The 23,821-nt window shown below is 38.4% G+C and overlaps 2 protein-coding genes across 6 annotated transcripts in view; one reads left to right on the forward strand and one right to left on the reverse strand.

Annotated features, from left to right (window-relative positions):
* Positions 1–4,369: 4,369 nt before the first annotated feature.
* LOC135155302 (serine/arginine repetitive matrix protein 1-like) lies at positions 4,370–6,361 on the reverse strand. The gene has a single exon (XM_064104254.1). It carries the CDS (start codon positions 6,359–6,361, stop codon positions 4,370–4,372), a length of 1,992 nt encoding a protein of 663 aa, XP_063960324.1.
* A 2,521-nt stretch (positions 6,362–8,882) lies between these two features.
* The window catches only part of LOC135155183 (BOS complex subunit NOMO1-like), a 49,512-nt gene continuing 34,573 nt past the window's right edge, over positions 8,883–23,821 (forward strand). Inside the window, exons 1-10 of one of the 5 annotated variants that reach the window (XM_064104034.1) lie at positions 8,883–9,127; positions 12,549–12,684; positions 13,720–13,820; positions 14,703–14,806; positions 16,231–16,303; positions 17,637–17,789; positions 19,137–19,268; positions 20,661–20,750; positions 22,260–22,316; positions 23,330–23,529. In XM_064104034.1, the coding sequence (XP_063960104.1) occupies positions 12,618–12,684; positions 13,720–13,820; positions 14,703–14,806; positions 16,231–16,303; positions 17,637–17,789; positions 19,137–19,268; positions 20,661–20,750; positions 22,260–22,316; positions 23,330–23,529 (977 nt within the window). In that variant the 5' untranslated portion in view covers positions 8,883–9,127; positions 12,549–12,617. Of the gene's footprint in view, positions 9,128–9,260; positions 9,840–9,934; positions 10,040–10,101; positions 10,354–12,548; positions 12,685–13,719; positions 13,821–14,702; positions 14,807–16,230; positions 16,304–17,636; positions 17,790–19,136; positions 19,269–20,660; positions 20,751–22,259; positions 22,317–23,329; positions 23,530–23,821 lie in introns of those variants that run through there. The other 4 variants (XM_064104035.1, XM_064104036.1, XM_064104032.1 and 1 more) reach the window with 4 other exon arrangements.

A 23,821-nucleotide genomic window follows, 5' to 3' on the forward strand; every position in this document is an offset into this window, starting at 1 on the left:
ATTGACAAGAAAGAAACAATTGATTTATCTCACCCCCCCCCCCCAACTGTCTTCTAAGTTCTAACATTTTCTATCACCCCAAACTAACACCTTTTTTCTTGTATGTCTGTTTAAATATTTTGATTTAGACTTTATGTAATTTTTTCATGATTTATTTAAGAAGTATGAGCAAAAAAACAAACAATTTGGCACATGCAGTAGAGAAGAGAAGGAACATAGTGTTGAAAAAGGATACACATACAGATCTGAATATTAAAATAAATTTAAAAAAGAAATGACAAATCCACACTGACACATGAAAGTATTCATTTTATTTTTTTTCCTTGTTGGCATTGGTTACATTAATTAACTCCACATAAAAATATAAATTGGATATTTTAACAGTATTAATGAAGTTGCTCAATAAAATTTAAAATTAGGTATTCTCATTGGAGGTAATGGTTGATACAGATGGGTGGGTGGACCTGCAGCCACTAGCGTACCTATGGGGGGGGGGGCAGACTGCCCCCCCGACGAGTCACAACCCATGCAAGGGACGTATCCCTGCCCTCCCCCCCTGATGAGCCACCGGTGGCCCCCTCCTTTGAAGTTTAAGACCGAAAGTACGAAATCCTTTATTTGTGGTTGAAGACTTTTTTGCTTGTCAAATTTTTGGGCGGACGATTTTGCCCCCCCCCCCTGTGGAAAATCCTAGGTACGCTACTGCCTGCAGCTCTATTGTTTTATTAGATTTTCATTTTTTATTGCTGGGGGGGGGGGGGGGTATTATGTAGAGCTGAAGCCAAATGATCTTATGAGGCAAGATTCAGTGTACAGCTCAATATGATGCATGTAAAGTGATTTATTAAACTTTTGAAATATCAATTAAGAACTGGAATGATATGAATATAAGAAATATATTAAATGCATGTAAAGTGATTTATTAAACTTTTGAAATATCAATTAAGAACTGGAATGATGAATGTTATGAATATAAGAAATCTATTATATGCTAGTTCATCACAACTTTAGCTGGATCTTGCTGCAGAAAGTGCATCGTGTAGTTCTACAAATATCTCGGGTGAGAGGCAGTTTGGCAGAGCGGATGCAATGCTTCATAGGGCCCCTAACATTTCTGTGGTAAGGTCGAATCCAAACTGATGTTTTCATCAAATGATACAGCCTCCTGGCTACAAAAATTTCCTGTAGATGAAAGAGAAAACAAAATAATGAATGCAATGAAATTGGGAAAAAAGTGAGGCTAGAGGAGCAAAAACAAAAGCAAATGGTTGTAAAGTTAGTACAGGAGAGGAACAAAATGAGAAGAAAGGAACTCACAGAAAAGGAAACAAAACAGAGAGACAAACTTGAGACTAGCTCCTTTAAAAAAAGTTCTGTATGGTGTACTATGGATCTGTAAAAATATTTTAAAATTATGTAAAGTTTCAAGGATTGAGCATGCATAGGAAATCACGTAAAGGCAAGGATATCAAGTCACGAATAAAAACAAAAAATGAGGGGGGGGGAATGGGAATTACATCACCCCCCCCCCCCCCCGCCTCTCCAAAAAAAAAAAAACCGACTTTAATAACTTGTCAAAACTCTATCTAGTATCGGCTTATGTTATTATCCTTTTTAATGTTATTGTTAGGGATCGAGAGAAAGGATGAACGCGGGGGGGGGGGTGCATTTTTCGGATTCATACTTTCAGGCATCAGTGTACTGAAGGGGAACATTTAACATAGGACTACAAAAAATTGCGGTGGACAGACAAGAAACAAGAAATGATGATTAAAATGAAAGAAAAAATTCTCGATCTCAAAACAACTTGAAAAAAGAAAGATGCAAAACCAAATGTTATCAACTCACTTACATATTATATTTGAAATCCATCCCAATGGTCTTCCATGTCGTAATTGTGCACTGTAATTCAGATTATCTAGTTAAAACATGTGAAATTAACTTCAAGTCTCAAATCAATCGTCTTGCACACTGTGCCTTGCAAAACAACAAAATACTCCGATATATGCGTATCATGAACGCACATGCATATTTATGAGCGCCGCGAAAATGACCAATCTCATTCACAAATGATGCGCACTTACGCTTCGTCACCATGCCGCGAGAAGCGTTTATGCGCGATGTAAAATCTCCGCCCCGAATTGGCAATCCCCGAATGCGCATGCGCGGTGGTGATTGATACTCGATGGTCGACAATTCGTTCGGAATGGATAATACTTAGAAATCATTTCTTAAAAAAATCATAACTTGAGTTATTCTTCATCATATGTCTTAATCAATGCATCATCGTAATGGGTGACACATTTTCTTTATGTTGAGGTAAGTTTCAACAGATTTGGATGAAGATTTGAATTATCAGTGGCGTACCTAATTTAGTATTACAATTCACAGCCATTAAGGTAAACTTGCTTACCTTGGTTGTTGAGAGACGAGAGACATCACCTGTATCCGATGACGAAGTTCCATGCAGCTCACAATCTCTGGTATAATCTCTGGTCTGGTATAAAAAGGTCTCTGGTATAATGGTCTCTGCCGTGGCCCGGCGTTGCAGCTCTTTATATACGTGGCTGCCGGGCCTACGGTTGACTGGGCAGCAAGGGCTATTGATCGGGGGAAACAGGGGAATCAGGGGCAGGGTCTCCTGCCCTACAATGTAATCTTACCGATTACTATATTCCCCCCAACCAACAAAAACCAGGCTTATCTTAAAATCCTTTTAAAAACTCGACAATGTCTTTTAAATAAAAACTGCAAATCTGGCCATATATTAAAAATTGTAAATGACATAGGATTTAGGCCTACTTTCATTATTTACATGTATCATGTCCATCTCAATAAAATATAACCCTGAATACTGAATAATCATTGATCGACTATTCTATTTCTACATCATAGCTAGCACAAGTATATTTGATTCGAACATTACAATAAACAACTCGAGGGCGTATGCAGTGAGAAATATTGGAGAATGGACAGCATACATGCACATCTGGGATTACCCAATGAGATTCAACTTTCAAGAATGGCCACAAGAAAGGGTTCACAATAAATTGGTTTGTGATTCTGAAAGTCATTGTATATTTACTATTTGTAATTCATAATTTCAAAACGATTGCATGAATTATCAGTGTCTCATTAGTGCATCTTCAATGTATAATAATGTGTCTTGTTTTCATCCAAACAGGTACAATAAAGACCTTGTGAACCTCTAGGGTAAACCCACACATTACTAACAATGTAACTATAGTTAAAACAGAGGAAGGACCTTATAAACAGTTAGCAAATTAAATTATGTTTCCTTTGTTTACTTCAAGAGCAATGCTAAATTCTTAAAAGGTAAGTGTAAACCACAAAACTAGCATTTGAAAAGTTGGCATATAAAGCCACTTAAATGTTTCTCGAAAGTTAACATGTTGCCACATTGAAATTCACAAGATGATTCACTGAAATTTGCAAATATATTTAAACCGTCCGCAAACTCCTCGATCAAGTTTGTCCTAATAATATTAAAGAGGTGAGACAATTTGTATTTCTGGCTAATGCACATCGAATACAACATCAAAATATTTTCTAACTTGTTGAGACAAGTTCTGACATGTGCATACAATTAGAATAAAGTCCTATCCCCATATATAAAATATATTGCTAAAATAGTTGCCACAGCAAAAGGCAAGTGGTTTACAAAATCAGCAAAGTATGAATATTTCATTTATCTTGATAAAGTGTTAGGGATATCATTGCAAAATGTGTAATGTTTTCTGTCATAGTTGTTATTTGATTATAATTCCCTTCCCAATACACTTACACTCGGGCCTAAATGACCTAAGAGGGAAGTCCTTTAACTGCATGCAGGCATGTGCCAGAATTTGATGGATTTGATTGAATGCAAACTAATGCAATTTTAATGTAACTCAAGTAATTTGGAGCACTGAAAAAGACATATTGTTTGGTGTGCCCTGAAATAAATCCTAAAATCTGGCTTTCATAAAATATTGCAATGAAAATCCCTTCTACTTTATCCTAACTCTTCTCCCTCTCCCTTTCATGATTTTAGGTGGTGGCCAAGGAGGTAGCAGCCAAGGGGTGCAAGAGAAGAATGGAGTATCTCCAAGGGAGAACAAGATATGGGCATACAAGAGAGTCCCGTCTCTATCATGAGATGTGGAGGGTCTACCTTGCATCCCAAGTGCATCCCTAATCGTCTGCTGGCCATACATGTACATGTTCAACTGTTTCAATTGATCACAATCATCTGCCGGAAACAATGAAAAACTTCTACCCAGACAGGGAGAGTTATTATTTATGATGATAGTTGTGATCTTTGGCGACTTTGAAACAGGGGGAGAGGGTCGGTCCTTACATATTGGGATCAGGGTCGGACCCACTCCTCCGATCCCAGATCGTTTCCCTGATTTAGTTCAGATGGGTTGGATACCGATTCATCAAGCAGGGTCTTGGGCTCAAAAGGACCAGGCTTCTCATTTCCATGGCAACATACACTCTGATCTGGTGTTGAGTGCTCTAATATCAAAGGTTTCTTTAAGTCCATGGAAGAGGTCTGATTCTTAGCAGCCTCAGGAAGACCCTTAGGGTTACCCTTGCTAGGTTCTTGTATTGTACTCCTTTCTGACGTTAGTTGCTCTATTTTGGCTGTCAGGTATTCGACAGATGATTCTAGTGCGTCAAGTGCTTTGAGGCGATGAAGCACGAAGTCCATTTTGTATTCCAAAAGAGTAACTCGATTTTCAATTAACCTATGATTGATAGAATGAGCACTGACTTGTTTAAGTACTTCTGACTGTCTAGTTGGAGCTTCAGAGGGAGGGGGAAATTGTTTGTTTTCCCCGCTCGGTCCCTTATATTCTAATGAACCTGGGGTTGCCCTGACCTGCTTGAGTGATGAGGTGTGTGTAACAGAGGGCAAAGATTTTACTCTTTGACATGTTTGATTTTGTTTTGAGGTTGCCACTGAGCTGATACCACTACTCGCATCACTCTGGTATCCATTACTAATACACTGAAGATGGGCAGATGAAGGGGAACGAGTATCCCTCAAACGCTCCTGAGGTGATTGCGGGGTTAACCGTTTACAGTCTTCAACTGCCCATTCTTCAGAAGATGAAGAAGCCCTTGAGTACCCATTGCGGTTTAAAGGACGACAAGATGAAGGGGACTGAGTCTCATGCCTTTGATCATATTGATTATCATGAGAGGATCGAGGGGGTGAACCATGGTGTCCTTCATCTTTCCGTACCCGGGAAAGAGACGTGCTGGGGTACTCGGTGCTTACTCGAGAATGGACGGGTGAAGGAGAGGGAGTGTTCCGCCGGTGAGGATCAGAAAATGATCTTCGAGGGGAAGACTGCCTTTGTCCTTTACCCTTCCTTTCTGAGCAGCGGATGGATGAAGGGGAGGAAGCATCCCGCCTGGAAGAATCAGAAACTGATTCGCCAAGAGGATACCAACTATGCCCGTCATCCTTCCGTTCTTCATATCGTGATCGAGAACGACGAACAGGTGAAGAGGAACGAGTATCCCATCCTCGCATCCTTGAAGCATAAAATGATTCTCTCGGGGGATCCCGCCTATATTCTTCACCCCTCCGTCTTTCTTCAGAAGGTGATGGAGATCTATATTTGTTTCGATACCTATGCGAATGTGATTCACGATCATCGCCCCAACGCCGGATTGGAGATTCGTTACGATCATAATCATAATCATCCCGATAAGAGTTGGGTGGGGATTCGTAACGTCTCCCACGACGTGGAGAATGGTCGTAATCTCTTGGGTAATCATAACGATAATCATCCCTGTCTCGCGGTGGAGAATTGTAATGACTGTCATAATAATCAGCATCCCTGTATCTTGGTGGGGATTCGTAATGCGGTCTATTACTGTGACGAGGGGAAGACTCATGACAATGATCACCCTTTGAATCATATTGATGACGATCGCATTCGCCTCGCAATGGAGTCTCGCTAGAATAATAGTCACCTCCCCTATAATGTCGTGGGGAAATGGAAATGGAAATGGAGCGATCTCTCCGATTGCGGCGCGAATGGAATCTGTCAAGGTAATCCCTAGTTCTGTTGACTTTATGTTCTTCCCCTTGGCCGTTGTCAGGACTTACTGCATCGCCATGAGCGTTGCGGTAATGCCGTGAACGTTGAGGGGAAGTATCGCGATCTCCCATCGACCTACTTTTTACATCTCTAGAATTCCTCCTTTCAGGGGAATCTGAATAACTACTGGAGACCTCACGTTCATTCAACCAGCGATGGTGATACCTATCAGACTTATGGGAGGATTCATCGCTGGAGGAACTTGAATGGTAATGGTCATAGTCCCTTGACCTATGCATGTTATTTAACTGTTTAAACTTGTATTCCAAAAAAGTTCAACAGGAGGTGGGACAATGAAATATTACCGAAGTCTCTTGGAAATAACCTGTACAAAATATATATTACAATTACAAATTCAACTACGAATTAATACCAAGTATTACAATAGATTCTTATAAACAAGCTGCAAGTTGTAAATATTCAACCTACAAGTCGCAAAGTATGTTGCGAATTGTTAAGAAACAAGCCGCAACTTGATTTGCGAACTGTATCAGAAAAATACAAGTCTTGATTTATACAGTACGACTTGTGCCCAACTTGAAAATTTGAGTACACAAAACAACCAAAATGCTTAATTTTATGCAATTCGCGTAGCTAAATCCGGTTACTAACCGGGTTATACAATCAGCAAAATTTGGTCAAGTAATTATTAAAAGCACGCAATTTAAATAAACGCTAAGTGTACTCAGCGCTGTCAAGTTGCATACACAAGTCTTAACTACAATATGAAAATATTTACAATGACAACAGTTGAATAGTAATAGATCTGCACTCTGAATACTGAGTAAATTCAGGATTCCGTTTGCACAAAATGCAAAAGAAATATCAATGTGTATACTTTATTTACAAATTGATATGTTCATGCACCAATAATTATTATTTATTTATGCATAAGTTCTTGCACCAACAATATCTTGAATGCCTCTTTGTTCTTGGAAAGTGCACAAACTTTAATATATTTATTTACAAGTTATACAAGTGCAAATTGACAAGGAACTCTTGCTTGTTGAAAACAATAATTGAACTAAACAACTTCAATTTATAGCCCACTTGGCTTTGTTTCAGGCGTTCTTCCACCAAAGAAACTAAGTAAAAGAACACTCAGTCTACTTGACTGTATAACAAATAATAAACTTGTATGCAAAAGGTAAATTCTTATTCTGCTGCAAAATTCTTTTAACAATGCAGCAATAACAAATTATGTCAAATTCTTGAGTTTCAGAATTTATTTACAATGATGATCCTGAAATCCAAGAAACAAGCAAGGCATTTACAGCAGCAAATCCATAAGAATTTCGACAAGATAATTATAAATATTACTTGAAGTGAGGGAGTGAGATTTATTTATTTTAAACACTAAATCCCTTACGCTGACTTATCAAACACCCAAGAATTATCATATGACAATTGCCAACGAAGTGGAAAATAAGTATAAGGATTATCTAGCTTCAACACTAAAAATAGAATCCTCTAATATAATGATGCTCTTTGCCACCACAGGAATTAACAATAAAAAATTAAGCTAAGTCCAACCTGAAAATATGCTTTAAAATGTTTAATATGTTTTAATAATCCAGTGGACAAAACCTTAAATTCCAAATGTAAATTCCACCTGAAGCTAATGAATTGCTAACCAGTTTAATAAACTTGCTAATGAGAGGAGCCCACGACTATCTTCATGTAGGGAGGCAACTACAAAATTTAAAGTATTAATTTACTAACAAGTTCAATCAGTGAAGCAATAATTAATATCAAACAAACCCCAAACTTAATAATTATATTTTAATTAGGGGAAAGCTTAATAAATTCGGTAAGAGCCTACTTATTATTAAAGTCACTTTCAATTCTAGCTAGTGTGAGATGCCCAACCTTGAATTTACAGGGGCAAATCCACAATCTAAAATCAGAACAAGTCAATTGAAGGCCAATTTAATCAAAAGACCTATCGAAATAAAGATAATTCTAACTCACTCCACTCCCTTCCTTTATCCTTTTTTTTTTTTTTTTTTTTAAGAGAGCTTAAAATTGTGGGGAAGGTTATCCGAAACAAATTACTAGCCCCTCCTTGTCTTGGGAATTTGCTCCCTCCGTTGATTAAAAAGAGAGAAAATTCCAAGAAAGGAGGAGAAAATTCAGCTTGGAAAATAAATTGGAATTGATAATTGAAAACTCCGATGTAACAAATACGTTCAGGAATTTCAAAAACAAAAGCAAACTCGCGCCACAAACGCTGTTGGAATTTATGAATTGGTAGGAGCGGGCGCGAGCACAATAGAAAATATTTGGTCAATGACCTACACGGCGATCCCTCTCGCCAAAAAATGCCACACCCAAAATCAAAATGAAGTCCAAATAATCTTCCAACTTATTGTTTTCCACGGAAAAATACTAAAAAATTATCCCCAAAACAATTGCTTTGCTTGATATGAAAGCTAAAATTAAACTCGCACGATACGGCGTAGTGCAGCTCTATGCAGTTCTGCACATGTAAATATGTATTATTGAAAATGGCAGTGCAGCACAGCGCGAAAACAACTACAGCCTACGCTACAAATATAAGATTTTACCGGCAACTTAGCCCTTATTTTATAAGAAAATACATTAGACAGTAATTTTAATACGATGAAAATACATTATTATCGATCAAATTTATCAAAATGCAGCTCAAATGTCTGCGGGTTTTCAAAATGAAAGCCGCGCGGTTACGTGTCCGATAACTGTACACACGGAAGCGCAAGCGCATTGACGTGTCCGATAATTGGACACACGGCAGCGCTATACATACGGTACACGGCCAAGTAAAGTCACAACTTCATAAAATCACAAAATATGATAACCGAGCTCAAAAATATTAATAATTAGCGCAGTTTCGATGTAGACGCAGCGCCAATAAGGTAAACTTGCTTACCTTGGTTGTTGAGAGACGAGAGACATCACCTGTATCCGATGACGAAGTTCCATGCAGCTCACAATCTCTGGTATAATCTCTGGTCTGGTATAAAAAGGTCTCTGGTATAATGGTCTCTGCCGTGGCCCGGCGTTGCAGCTCTTTATATACGTGGCTGCCGGGCCTACGGTTGACTGGGCAGCAAGGGCTATTGATCGGGGGAAACAGGGGAATCAGGGGCAGGGTCTCCTGCCCTACAATGTAATCTTACCGATTACTATACCATCATGATATGGCCATGACAACCTTAATTCAGCTTGTCGGTATTTTTTAACTAGAGTAGACTCAATCTTGATTCATTTGTATGTGCAATTCCAATGATTGTTTGAAAAAATAGAGACACCAATAAATGCAATAAGTTAAAAAACATATTACTTTTTATATTATTTTTGCTGACGATAATACTTTTTGGAAAATATTCAAAGCGATGACAAATTAAACACAAAATATAGAAAATTCTACGTACCTTGAATGAAGCCCCGCAAGTGCTACCGTTCGTTTGTCAATTAACGTTCCACCAATGTCTTTACACTAAAGATTGGACACTTTGCCGACTTTGTGTAACGCTTTGCATCGATTTACGTGTAAAATAGTTTTTGTGCCTAGTCTTTCCCTTGTAGTGTCTTTGATAGCTTTAGCTCATTAGACAAAAAATTGGGGAAATCGCAAGCTCGCTCCGTATTTTGTCAACGAGAAGAAAAATTAATGCTTAAATGACGCTATTTGAGGGATATTCATCATATTAGGGGGAATTGACTTCACATCGTTCGGTAAGTTTCGTAGGACTTGATTCTGTAAATCCTCTTATGAAATTTTGGGGGAAGTTTGTTGCAATTTTGCATGCGCCGTGCCTTCAATTTTCCTGTACACGGCGGCAGTAATGCAGCCATGGGTGATCGCTAGTATCAGTAGAAATGAATGCAGACACTTCCTAAGGGTTGTTAGAGCTAGAAAAGTTGCAGAGGTTTTGGTGGGTTGCGTGAAGATTGCGAATGAAGTATAAATAAGTGTGTGGGGCTGGGTTTTACTGGCATTGTTGAGGTGCACAGGGGGAAGAAAGAAAATACACTCTAGAAAATGCTGAGGGTCTGTCTCAAAGAAACCTATGAATTGTCTGGTATTGTCTGTTGATGAGGTCACGGCACACAGATGCAGTGGCTGGACACGATGAAACAAAGTGTTCTACATCTTCTCGATTAGCGGAACACAGTCAACAGCATGCAGCAGCCTTTCCAATTCTGACAGATAACTAACCACCCTGCCTGTGGGGAATCTACATCTATGGTATTCCAATGCAGTACACAGCACACACTTAAAAAATTCATTAAAATATATCACTTTTGTGACTTAAAATACTAATTTCCATAGGGCCTACAGTTCTTGGGGACAAGTGCTTGATTCTTTAGCGCTAATGCAGTTTCGTACCGGCCGACCTGGTGATGTTAGGAATAAAATTTCACCTCAAATTTTGTTCGAATTTATTTATCAAGCCATTGCCATGCGAGCCAATTTATGAATGAAAATATAGTAAGCATGCGCATTGCAAACCTCCTGTGCCCCACGCAGTATTCCATCGAAACAAGTCTGCAATACTCTGTCACCTCGTACCAAAATCGACCTAGAATTCCACTTTCCTATATTTAATATGAATTATCAAAGGTATTCTCAGAGGATCTGTTTTCTCACCGATACCACACAGGTAAGCAAATTGTTATTACTTCTTGCTTTTCCGTCAAAATCTTACGAAGTAGTGTCGATATTACAACGTGTTCGTGAGTTTGTTGAATCTATCGCTACGTGAACAAAGTCAATTGATTTCCGGGTTTCGGAGCATACGAAGCACCAGCCAATCACGTTCTTGTTACCATTTTTTCAGTTCATCATAAACCGAAAATGGTAACACGATCGTGATTGGCTGGCGCTTCGTATGCTCCGAAACCCGGAAATCAATTGACTTTGTTCACGTAGCCATAGATTCTACAAACTCACGAACACGATGTAATATTGACGCTACTTCGTAAGATTTTGACGGAAAAGCAAGAAGTAATAAAATTTTGCTTACTTTGCTTGGTATCGGTGAGAAAACAGATCCTCTGAGAATACCTTTCATAATTCATATTAAATATAGAAAAGTGGAATTCTAGGTCGATTTTGGTACGAGGTGACAGAGTATTGCAGACTTTTTTCAATGGAATACTGCGTGGGCACGGGAGGCTTGCAATGCGCATGCTTACTATATTTTCATTCATAAATTGGCTTGCGTCGCAGTGGCTAGATGACGTCACTGCGCTGCAAAAGAAACATGGCGACGATTAAACGATCTCAGTCACATCATCATCACTTGAAAAACTTGTATATTTATGGATATTTTGAGGGTAATTGGTGAGATTCAAAATGAGAATTGTGTATTTTTGTGATGAGTTACAATCATGTCTTACACTACGCAATAAAAATAAAATACATGTACGTTACTGGTGAGCAATTTTCGGGTATCGGGTATTGATTTTTCTGCCCGGGTACCCGAGGCTTCCGGGCGGGACCCGGGTACCCGAGGCTTCCGGGCGGGACCCGGGTACCCGAGGCTTCCGGGCGGGACCCGGGTACCCGGGTTTTAGTCCCAGCCCTACTTACTACACACCAAAAATTCTGCTGAAAATTCGAATTTCAACCTTAAAATTGCAGGATCCGCACCATATTTCTAGAGCATGCAGTGGCATAGTTCTGATATGAGAAGGAGGGGGGGGGGGGGGCAGGGGTCCCCGAAAAATGTGCTAAAAATGAAGAAATCTGTGGTTTTGTTCCGAGTTCAAACTTTATTTTGTCGCAATTTTAGGATCGTATCTTCAAAATGACAACAACAACAAAAAATCTGTATCGAAGTTACGGTGACACCTGGGTCCCGTAACACAAAGGTTAGGGATTGATCATACGCTTGATTTTCACGATTGATTGTACATGTAGTCTATGGAATCAATCGTAGAAAAATGTTCTACGATCATTGCTAAGCTTTGTGTTACGGGTGCCACGCAGCGTTTTGAAAAATAGTACCCTTGGATGATTGGAGTTTAAAACTCGATACGCACCCGTGATTCTATAAAGTTCACTCCATTACGCGTCAGAAAGCAGAAAGCGATGCTGCATGGAAGTAAAGTGCAGCTGCGCTGGCTGCCTGGCCACTCTGCTGGCGCAGATGGGAAACTGGACGGGCGCGGACGGGAGCGATTTTCATGTTGGGAGTCGCTCGGTGCTTGGCAATTTTATGCACTCACGAGAGCGATCCCAGGGAAGACGAGAGCGAAATTGCTTGTCGCGCCCGTGTATTTCCAACGCTGGATTGAGGGACCTATTTCCCATGTAGTCTCATCGTTTAATCTGTCATTCCCTTATAACTGTCATGGACTGGACTCAGCTGAACATCTTAAAGTTTTTGGAACTTAGGAATTCTGATTTTGATACATTCTAATGATTATCTCTTGCAGGTCAAACTTTACACGAGGCAAGGAGCTTTGAAGTACCAGACGGACTGTGCCCCTAATAATGGCTACTTTATGATACCGGTCTACGATAGAGGAGACTTTATTCTCAAGCTGGAACCACCATCAGGCTGGAGTTTTGGTGAGGAGAAGGGATTGGGTGTGGGCACTCCTGGGGCCCGTTTCATAAAGCTGTTCGTAAGTTAAGAGCGACTTTAAGAATGACTGGTGAACCTTTCTTACACGCGTAACCATCGTCAATGAATATACCATTTTCCCCCGCATTTTCCACAAGAAAGGATCACCAGTCGTTCTTAAAGTCGTTCTTATCTTACGAACAGCTTTATGAAAGACCCACCTGGTACCAATCAGGTCAAAACACAACAGTATTGACATCATAGCCGAAATTAGCACATACATGTATACATGTATATACGCGGGGTGGTGCAGTTGTAGGAAGTTGGCACCCGCATTTACACAAATGCACACAATGATGGCGACAAGGCATGTCGGGGAGTGAATTGTCTCATGATTTTTTCCTTTTTTTAGTTGTAAACATTATCTTGAACAAAAATTTTGAATAAATGTCTGTGGATTTTGTACAATACTGCTTGAAAGGCCGACTTCTCTGGCAGCTTTTGTCCAAGTTATTGAAGTCCGAATGCCTCCTAGAGTGGGTTTAAATAGGCCTTGGACTCGTCGTCACCATAATTATCAACATCTTCACATCTATCATTATAGTTCTCTTCATCAACTTCATCGTCATCACCATCAACACCACCATTATCATATAAGCACCATCATCATCATCATTAACATCATCATCATTACCATGATCAGTATCATATGACTATTATCATCATCATCGAAATCATCATCATTATTATTATTATGATTGTTATTGTTATTATTTTATTATTAAAATTATTATGATTATTATTATTATTATTATTAGTAGTAGTAGTAGTAGTAGACGTAGTGATAGTTCAGTGGTCGTTTACTGAATTATCCTGATATCGTTTGGATCCAATTCCAATGGTCATTTTGCGAACTTATCATTTCACATCATGAACATACGTGGGATAAATCCCCCAGTGTTGTTGTTGGTTTTTTGTTTTTTTGACAGAGGAAGTAATGTAATGTAATGTTTTCCCTCATTGGTGCTTTCTTTTGATAGAGCCAACGAGTGTAGATCTGAAGATCGATGGTGAGAATGATCCCTGTAGTCAAGGAAAAGACATTAACTTCTTCTTCAAGGGATACACTGTCTCAGGAAAGGTATGCAAAGCTTTATGGCTATGATGATGATTGTGATGGTGGTGATGATGATTGTGATAGTGATGATGGTGGTGATGGCGATGATTGATTGTGATGATGGTGGTGATGGTGATGATGATGAAGATGATAATGGTGATGATGATGATGATGATGATGATGATGATGGTGATGATGATGATGATGATATGATGATGGTGATGATGGTGGCGATGATTGATTGTGATGATGGTGATGATGAAGATGATGGTGATGATGGTGGTGGTGGTGGGGCCGCTGCTGATACTGCTGATGATGTTGATGATGGCAATGGTGATGATAGGATGATGTTGATGATTATAAAGATGGGGATGGTGAATGATATAATGGTGGCAGTAGTGATAGTAATGTGCTTTATCTTGTACTTGTCTTTACTTTTTGCTTTTGCTGCTTTCTAACCACCTTGAGCATTTAATTAAAAAAATTGAAAAGATGCTATATAAATCCTTTGAATTATTATAATGCTGATGTTGATGATTATGATGATGATGATGATGATGGTGGTGATGATGATGATGATGATAATGATTGATGATGATGATGATGGTGGTGATGATTGGGATGGTTGTGGTTTGTGGTGGTGGTGGTGGTGATGATGATGATGACAATGATGATGATGACAGTGAAGATGGTGATGGTGATGATGATGATGATGGTATCATGATTATGATGATGAATAATGATTATTATAAAAATTAAGTTATAATGATGATGATCATGATTGTAATAAAATATGAATACTGTGATAAAGTTGTAAATGACCTCTGAAAATTGTCAACAGATTGATAGCAAAACATTAAAAAATACAGAAGTTAATCATCCCCCCTCTCTTGTTCCTGTGTGTAGGTTGTAAGCAAGGGCAAGAAAGATGGTCCTGAAGGCGTTCTTATATCTATCAAACCCAAAGACAAAGATGTTGCCATGGAAACACGGACAAAAACTGGTGGAGTGTGAGTAGGAATCGTTTTCTTCCTTCTTTAAATGAAAATAGCTACATTTATTTAGCGCTTTTTGCCTGAGGATACAAACCGCAACTATTCTTACCCTGGCTTTAGCTTTAGTTACAACATTTTCAGCAGTGCTACATGTAAGTGCATTAAAAAAATTAATCCTGGGGGCCATTTTATAATGCAGTTCGTAAGTTAAGAGTGACTTTAAGAAAGACTGGTGATCCTTTCTTGTAAAATGGTATATTCATTGCCGATGGTTAAGCGCGTAAGAAAGGTTCACCAGTCGTTCTTAAAGTTGCTCTTAACTTACGAACAGCTTTATGAAATGGCTTCCTGGTAGGTACCCATTTACCTCATTTCTTTCTGAAGAGAAACCTGCCTTGGTCAGGGTTTGAACCCATGACCGTCTATTTGAAAGATGAGAGTCAGAACCACTAGACCCTGACACACCCTCAATAGAGCATTACAGGCTCAGATGCACTAAGATATCACTTGCATAGAAAATGTAGTAGAATGAAAAAAAAAGTGGTGTTAGATTGATCAAAGCAATGATCAAAAGTTTAATGCCAATCACATTGTTGCCAGTCCAATCCGATTCAATGGACATTTGATATAGTGCCTTTTCCTTATGGCTACAAAATGATGCACACACACATACTACTCTGTGTTGGGGGTACTGAAACAATAAAACAACACCTGAGAATGATCAGCTTTAATAGTCCATGCCATCCATTATCCTCCTAGCAAAATAGATGGGATGTAATGGCTATCTTGAATTGCTCAACAGTGGAGGCCGTCTTCACTGCAGTGGGTAGATGATTCCATAGTCTTGTAGCGACCACAGACATGAAAGAGAAGGACTTTTCACCAGCACGTTTCTTGGAAAGGTGCTGAGTAAGACAGATTGATGACGACGAGCGTTTGTAACCGACTCGAGAACGACGAATTAGAATGTTATCAATATAAGCCGGACTTTAATTATTAAGAGACTTCCAATAGTGTAGGAAATTCTTGTTTTATGGCAATTTTTTTTTGTCATCACATTGGGATACTTGCTGACGGTTTGGGGCTTTTTCTTAGATTTTGAGAATTACTTTTTGTGCAATGAGCAATTATACTGTAAATAAAATATAATTATTCTGCATTGATTTTCTGAATACTCTCGAGTGATGTTTTCGTTAGATCTTGGAGCATTTGTTGAAAAGATGGTCACTCCAAAGCCTTCAATTCAGGGAATTTTAGAGGTGATACAGGCTGTCCTGAGGACGACCTTGCCCGGCACCTTCATGTATTTCCTCTGCTGGTTCCAAAGATTATCCGTACCAAAATTTTTTCCCATGATGCATTACGATACAAGAACCGTAAATGCATGTGTTGAAAGCGAAATAATATAGTCAAGATTCCTTTGAATGTCCCTCCTTCAGGTACAACATTCCGAATGTATTACCAGGCGATTTCATCATCACAGCTTCGCACCCTTCATGGACCTTTGAAAAGGTGAATTTTCTTCTATCTAAGCCTATTTTTAGCTTTGGTAAATCCCACCAAAATGCATGTTACTATTCCAATTCACCACTAGATTATACAGGAAATAATTTTCTTGGTACCGCATCATAATTTGCTCCACATTTTTGAAAGACTGATATGCATAAAGTCTTTTGTATAGCATATTTTTACATAGGACTGTACATTAATTAGTTGAGAGCTTTTCTCTAATGACCAAAAATGCTATTCAAATTTGTAAAGCAAAATTATTCCCTGTTATATGAATGTATGTGCCCTAACATGGTTAGGATGTGAAATAAAGAAAGTGATTTGTGGGATATATTTAGTTTCATCTGGTGCCCAATCAAGCTAAAATACCTAAATATTTTCATCATGTTTTTACATGAAACCCCTTCTCAAGCATGGGATGGGCTGAAAAGTTTAGGATATGATCTTTGTCTTTAGCACTACATTCCAAATTTTAACTTTAATGACTGAAAAAAAATGCCAAATTTGAAATCTAACGGCTCAAAAACATTTGATAACCACTACACTCTTGTAACATTGTCAGGTGATACTCAAGTATAATTCACATTTCAGACCCTTTACATAAGTTTACATGGGCTTTAAAACTTAAAGGTAAAGGAATAAAGTTACAGCAAACAATTATTTCATGAGAAAGTCTATAAAATCAAGGTTATATGCCACCATACAATGGTAGATCTAGATCTGGTACATTGGAATGAATTTAGCTTTGTGAAATCATGAAATCTTAGCTGAAACCGATAATTCTGATGATCACTAACACAAAAAGGCATATGTGGGACAGTATATTAATATTGTTTGTTATAGGTCTTTGCTGTTTAATTGCTGTAAAACACTGGGTGATTTCAAGCCTGGTGTTGGTGGTGTTGTTGGATGCACAGTTTGGGTTGCGTTTTCTATCCCAAAATCCTATTCTGAGCTTTAAAAAATTATCCTGGGTCCCGTAACACAAAGCTTAGCAATGATCGTAGAACATTTTTCTACCATTGATTGCATTGACTACAATGTACAATCAATTGTGAAAATCAAGCGTACGATTAATCGCTAACCTTTGTGTTACAGGACCCAGATCACAATATTGACAGCTCAACATCTAGTGAGCGACTTTTCATGCCTATCTCCATTTTATATTGGTGTTATACTGCTGTAAAAATTGACCCAAAACCAATATTGAAATGACCAGTTGTGGTGAAGTACAGTATGGAGAGTATCTTGAGTGCTGATTATTGTTGCTAGTATTATTATCATTCAAATGTAAGATTTTTACCCCTTTTGGCAAAATGGTACATTCATTTCTCAGGCCAGCATTACACACACAGTCACCAAGGATACAGCTACTGTGGACTCTTCCATTATTATATCGGGGTATGATGTGAGAGGAAAAGTGATGAGTGAGGGTGAGCCCATCAAGAACGTTTTCTTCATTCTGTTCTCTGACACGGTGAAAAAAGGGGTGAGTTTCGTTTCACTTTTTATTTAACGTAAGATAGGCGTCGCATGTATGCACGCCAACGTCATTTCCTTGTTATAAACCTAATAAGCCAGTTCGTAGTTCCTTTCTGCGCATGATCAAAAGATTCTACGCATGATCAGAGGAAGGTCATTTGTACTAAAGTGACATGGTGGTTTAAAATCTAATGAGATAAGCACCAACTTTGATGTCTTGGTTATTCATATATTCTTTTAAATTGTGGTTTTCATTTACATCCACAAAAAACAACAATGCGTCCACGAACGACTGGTATTTCACAGTTTGCCAAGTACATTGTGCAACATGCTATGACATGCATTTAAAGTAGGAATGCAACAAATACCTCCATAAAGTGTTCATTGGTGTGCTATTCTAGTCACCTGGGGAGCGTTTCATGAAAGGACTTGTCGGACGTTTTATCCGACAAGTCCCATTTTATCCGACAGTTACTATAGTAACAGTGCGGCTCTGCCAATCAAAATCAAGGAAAGATGTCAGATCTGACAAGTTGTCAGACAAAAATGTTGATGAAACAGTCCCCAGGTCTATTCAATTTCTTCATCCTGCTATGTAAGGCAAGCTTACGTAATATCTTGCTTTGAAATCTGCCTATCATAATGAAAGAAATGAAAGGTCATTTGACCAAAATTGTCCCAGAAGTAACTACGAACTGGTCTATTCAAAAGCATATTGGCCTCAGGAAATTTGTGCATAAAATTAAAACAACATGTAGTTCAAATCATATGTGTTTCCAGTGATTGTACAAAGGCAAGGAGAAGATATCTGACCAATCAGAAAGCTTGTTTCATCTGACCTACATGTACAGTAGGTTCTTATGTAATGGATTGTGCAATGGCAAGTAGAGCATTTCTGACCAATCATAAAGCTTGTTTCAAATGACTTATCTTATTTAATGGACTGTGCAATGGCAAATAGAGCATTTCTGTCCAATCATAAAACTTGTTTCAAATGACTTACCTAATGGATTGTGCATTAGCAGGTTGAGCATTTATGACCCAATCAGAAAACTTGTTTCATTTGACCTAGGGTCTTATGTAATGGATTGTGCCATGGGAAGTAGAGCACTTCTGGCCAATCAGAAAACTTGTTTCCTTTAACATTTCTTATATGTTGGATCGTGCAATTAGCAGGGAGAGCATTTCTGACCAATCAGAAAACTTGTTTCAAATGACTCGTCTTATTAATGGATTGTGCAATGGCAAGTAGAGCATTTCTTTTCAATCAGTAAGAAAAAAAAAAATTATGGTGCCAAACACATTTTAATCCATATGTTTAGTAGAATGTTATCCTTTCTCAAACCATCGATAGGATGTCACTGGATGTCAGAAGAGTGGAGTGAATGGGTACCAGTCTGAAGGGAAATCCCCTCTGTGCCATGTGCAGTCTGATGTGGAGGGTCAGTTTGTGTTTCCCAGTCTGGGCAGTGGCGAGTATAGAGTGGTGAGTATACACTGTATGCTTGTTATCCATCGCACATTAGAATGACATTCAGAGTGGGAAAATGGTACCAGTCTTTTTTTGCTGAAATATAGATTTGATGTTTGGCAGTGGGGAGTATAGAATGGTGAGTATACACCGTATTCTTGTTACACATCGCACATTAGTATGACATTCAGAGCGGAAAAATTGTACCATTCTCCTATGCTGAAATATAGATTTGCCTTTTTTTGGGGGGAGGGTGTGTTTTATTTTCTTTGCAGTTTCATTAAGGCCATTGAAACTAACTATTGCTGCTTTACAAAGTCTGTGATTGACTTGGTTTTGGGTTATAGAGAGGTAGATAGTATATAGAAATTAAGTTGTTCAAATTTGTGAATGAGGAGGGGGTGAAAAGGGTTCGGTCGATCAAAGAATTACTTTGTTAATTAATTTGTATAACATATTAATGAATTTGTATGACATATTAATGAATTTGTATGACATTTTTTAGGTTTAGGTTTAATGTATAATTGAAATTAGGTTTAACGTATAATTTAGAAATTAATATATTTTGTAAAGAGTCTTGACTATTATGCGCTTTGTAAATTTCAAATATTATTATTACTATTACTTTCTTAATTGAGAATTAAATCTATGCGTTGATGAATGAATCAGTTAATCATATGTTCAATACTGATAAGTCAATGTCACAATCATTCACCTATAGTTTTGATTTTGGTAAGTCTGCTTATTGACCTCGTATTGCTTCATTTCATTGCATTGTTTCCTTTGTCTGCGTTTAGGCAATACACAGCTGAACGCAAGCCCAGAATGCAAAGCTATAATCCTGTCTGTCACAAATATTTTCTGTGTCATCTAGGTATGACCAGTGTCTCGGCTTAGTTGGTAGAACTAAGTGGGGGCGTCGTGGTCTAGTGGTTCTGACTCTCGCCCTTCAAACAGAGGGTCGTGAGTTTGAATCCTAGCCTTGGCGTATTTTCCTTCAGCAAGAAATTTATCCACACTGTGCTGCACTTGACCCAGGTAAGGTAAATGGTTACCGGCAGGAAGTAATTCCTCAAAAAGCTGTGCACACCAGAATCGGTAGACTAGCTTAGCTGGGGTAATATAGAAGCGCCTTGAGTGGATATGTGCGCTATACAAATTCTATATTATATATTTTTTTAGAACGTCCGTCTCACAACCGGGAGGTTGGGAGCTCAAACCCCGGCCGTGTCAGACCAAAAGACATTAAAAGATGGGAGTTGCTGCTACCCTGTTTGTCGTTTAACATTTCAGGATAGAGCTTTGTCAATCTGGGGCTTCCCAGTGGCTGCCACGCTTACGATCAATTGAGTTATCGGATTTCTATTTCAAATAATAAAATATGGATTTTCATTTTCATTCTTCTAGGTACCTTTCTACAAAGGCGAGCACACAACATTTGATGTAGTTCCTTCGTCCCTTCAGTTTACTGTTGAGCACAACACTGTCCAGCTACCGGTAAGTATAACATACCATTCACAGAGCTGCTAACCCTTACATTTTTGTCTCACCTGCATAGCAGAGTGAGACTATAGGCGCCGCTTTTCCGACGGCGACGGCGGCGGCGACGGCGGCGACGGCGGCGGCGTCAACACCAAATCTTAACCTGAGGTTAAGTTTTTGAAATGACAGCATAACTTAGAAAGTATATGGACCTAGTTCATGAAACTTGGCCATAAGGTTAATCAAGTATTACTGAACATCCTGCCTGAGTTTCATGTCACATGACCAAGGTCACAGGTCATTTAGGGTCAATGAACTTAGACCATGTTGGGGGAATCAACATCAAAATCTTAACCTAAGGTTAAGTTTTTGAAATGTCATCATAAATTAGAAAATATATGGACCTAGTTCATGAAACTTATACATAAGGTTAATCAAGTATCACTGAACATCCTGCATGAGTTTCACGTCACATGATTAAGGTCAAAGGTCATTTAGGGTCAATGAACTTTGGCCGAATTGGGGTATTTGTTGAATTACAGCCATAAATTTGAAAGTGTGTTGGTCTAGTTCATAAAACTTGGACATAAGAGTAATCAAGTATCACTGAACATCCTGTGCGAGTTTCAGGTCACATGATCAAGGTCAAAGGTCATGTAAGGTCAAAGAACTTTGGCCACGTTGGGGGTATTTGTTGAATTGCCATCATATCTCTATAAGTGTATTGGTCTAATTCATAAAACGTGGAAATACGAGTAACCAAGTATCACTGAACATCTTGTGCGAGTTATAGTAGTTTTCAAAATCAGCACTGCTGCTATATTGAATCGCGTGATGCAGGTGAGACGGCCAGAGGCATTCCACTTGTTGCTATAATCATGACTGTTTTTCACCCAAATTAAAGAATTATGTTTTTTCTCACTAAGTATGGTTTCCTAATAGAAAATAGAGGATATGTTTTATGGGGTTTTTTCATAAAAATCATATAATCAAGTTGCAGGTTTCTTCATCTCTGAAGAGTACTATCATTTGATAGCATCTCAGTATGTCTTTTGATTGCAGTTTGAATTGATTACCAACACAGCATTTAGTGATTTCATTACTCTTGATTTCACATGCTGTATTCCAAGTTGCAGGGTTCTCCATCTCTGGAAAGTACTATCATTTGATAGCATTGTAGTATGTCTTTTGATTGCACTTTGAATTGATTACCAACACAGTATTCAGTGATTACATTACTCTTGATTTCACAGACTGTATTCTAAGTTGCAAGGTTTTCCATTTGGAAGAGTACTATCACTTAATAGCATCTTAGTGTGTCTTTTGATTTCTTTTTCAATTGATTACCAACACAGCATTCAGTGATTACATTACTCTTAATTTCACATGCTGTATTCCAAGTTGCAGGGTTCTCCATCTCTGGAAAGTACTATCATTTGATAGTATTTTGTGTCATTTGATCGCACTTTGAATTGATTACCAACATGCATTCAGTGATTACATTTATTTTCTTGATTTTCACAGACGGTATTCCAAGTTGCAGGGTTCTCCATCACAGGGAGAGTGCTCTCAGTTGCAGGGGTAGGTCAAAGTTCAAATTTATCAATTTTGTTTTATTTAAATGAAAATAGAGAGAGTAATATGATATTTTAAAGGTCAAGTCCACCTCAGAAAAATGTTGATTTGAATCAATAGAGAAAAATCAGACGAGCACAATGCTGAAAATTTCATCAAAATCGGATGTAAAATAAGAAAGTTATGACATTTCAAAGTTTCGCTTATTTTTAACAAAATAGTTATATGAACGAGCCAGTTACATCCAAATGAAAGAGTCGATGACATCACTCACTCACTATTTCTTTTGTTTTTTATTGTTTGAATTATACAATATTTCAATTTTTACGGATTTGACGATTAGGACCTCCTTGCCTGAAGCACAAAATGTTAAAATAATGGAATTCCACGTGTTCAGGGAGGAATGAAACTTCATTTCACATGACAATGACGAGAAAATCAAAATATTTCATATTTCATATAATAAAAAACAAAAGAAATAGTGAGTGAGTGACATCATCGACTCTCTCATTTGGATGTAACTGGCTCGTTCACATAACTATTTTGTTAGAAATAAGCTAAACTTGAAAATGTCATAACTTTCTTATTTTACATCCGATTTTGATGAAATTTTCAGTGTTATGCTGGTTGAATTTTTCTCTTTTTATTCAAATCACGTTTTTGTTGGGGTGGACTTGTCCTTTAAGCCTTTTTTTATTTTCCAGTTTAGCTTTGAGAGGTTGTACCTCCAAGGTTTGCTTAAGAAAGTAAATTAGATTTGAAATACTATCATCAGGCTTGTTTTTTAAGTAAAAAAATGTATCCATTGACATATTCCAGAATGAGGCAGGAGAAATCAACTGCTCAAAGGAATTATAATTTGAGAGTATTACATATGAACTGGAAAACTGAGACAAATCGTTGTCAGGAAGGTGTGACATATAGTGAGTCGGAGTCAGATTACATATTTCATGGCATTGCCATATGGCATGTTAAACATGGAATAGCCCATATTCCTCCACCATTTCTTCTCATAACAGGGCAGCGGGGTCCAAGGTGCAAAGGTCAAAGTTCGGGGCAAGCCAGAGGTCGTGACCGGGCCAGATGGTACTTTCAGGATGGAGAAGATCAAGTCTGGAACCTACACGCTGCAGGCCAGCAAGGAATATTTGACCTTTGACCCGTTGAATGTCAAGGTCACGCCAAATACTCCTAGACTGCCTGACATAGTAGCCTCCAAGTAAGTACAGTGTACTTAACCCTAAAACAGCCGGGGGGGGGGGGGGCTTGAATCATCCCCTCGACATTTTCTGCGACTATTTCGCCAAACAATATTTGATTGCACTGTGCCTTGTTACTTCACTATTCACAAAATGTTTCCTTGCGAGTCTTTCTTGTGCATCTTTTAAGACCATTTTTGCGTGAATCAGGCATACCGTTACGATGGAGAAGGGCCTTTCATACCTGCCTGCCATAGCGAAAATAACTATAAAAATCAATTTTGTGTACAAAGTCAATGCAAATTATGTTTT

Source organism: Lytechinus pictus, chromosome 8, assembly GCF_037042905.1.
Source record: "Lytechinus pictus isolate F3 Inbred chromosome 8, Lp3.0, whole genome shotgun sequence".
NCBI classification, from domain to species: Eukaryota; Metazoa; Echinodermata; class Echinoidea; order Temnopleuroida; family Toxopneustidae; genus Lytechinus; species Lytechinus pictus.

What these genes read in the sequence shown, in the direction of transcription:
- LOC135155302 (XM_064104254.1), bottom strand. Translation starts at nt 6,361, where the DNA reads ATGCATAGGTCAAGGGACTATGACCATTACCATTCAAGTTCCTCCAGC.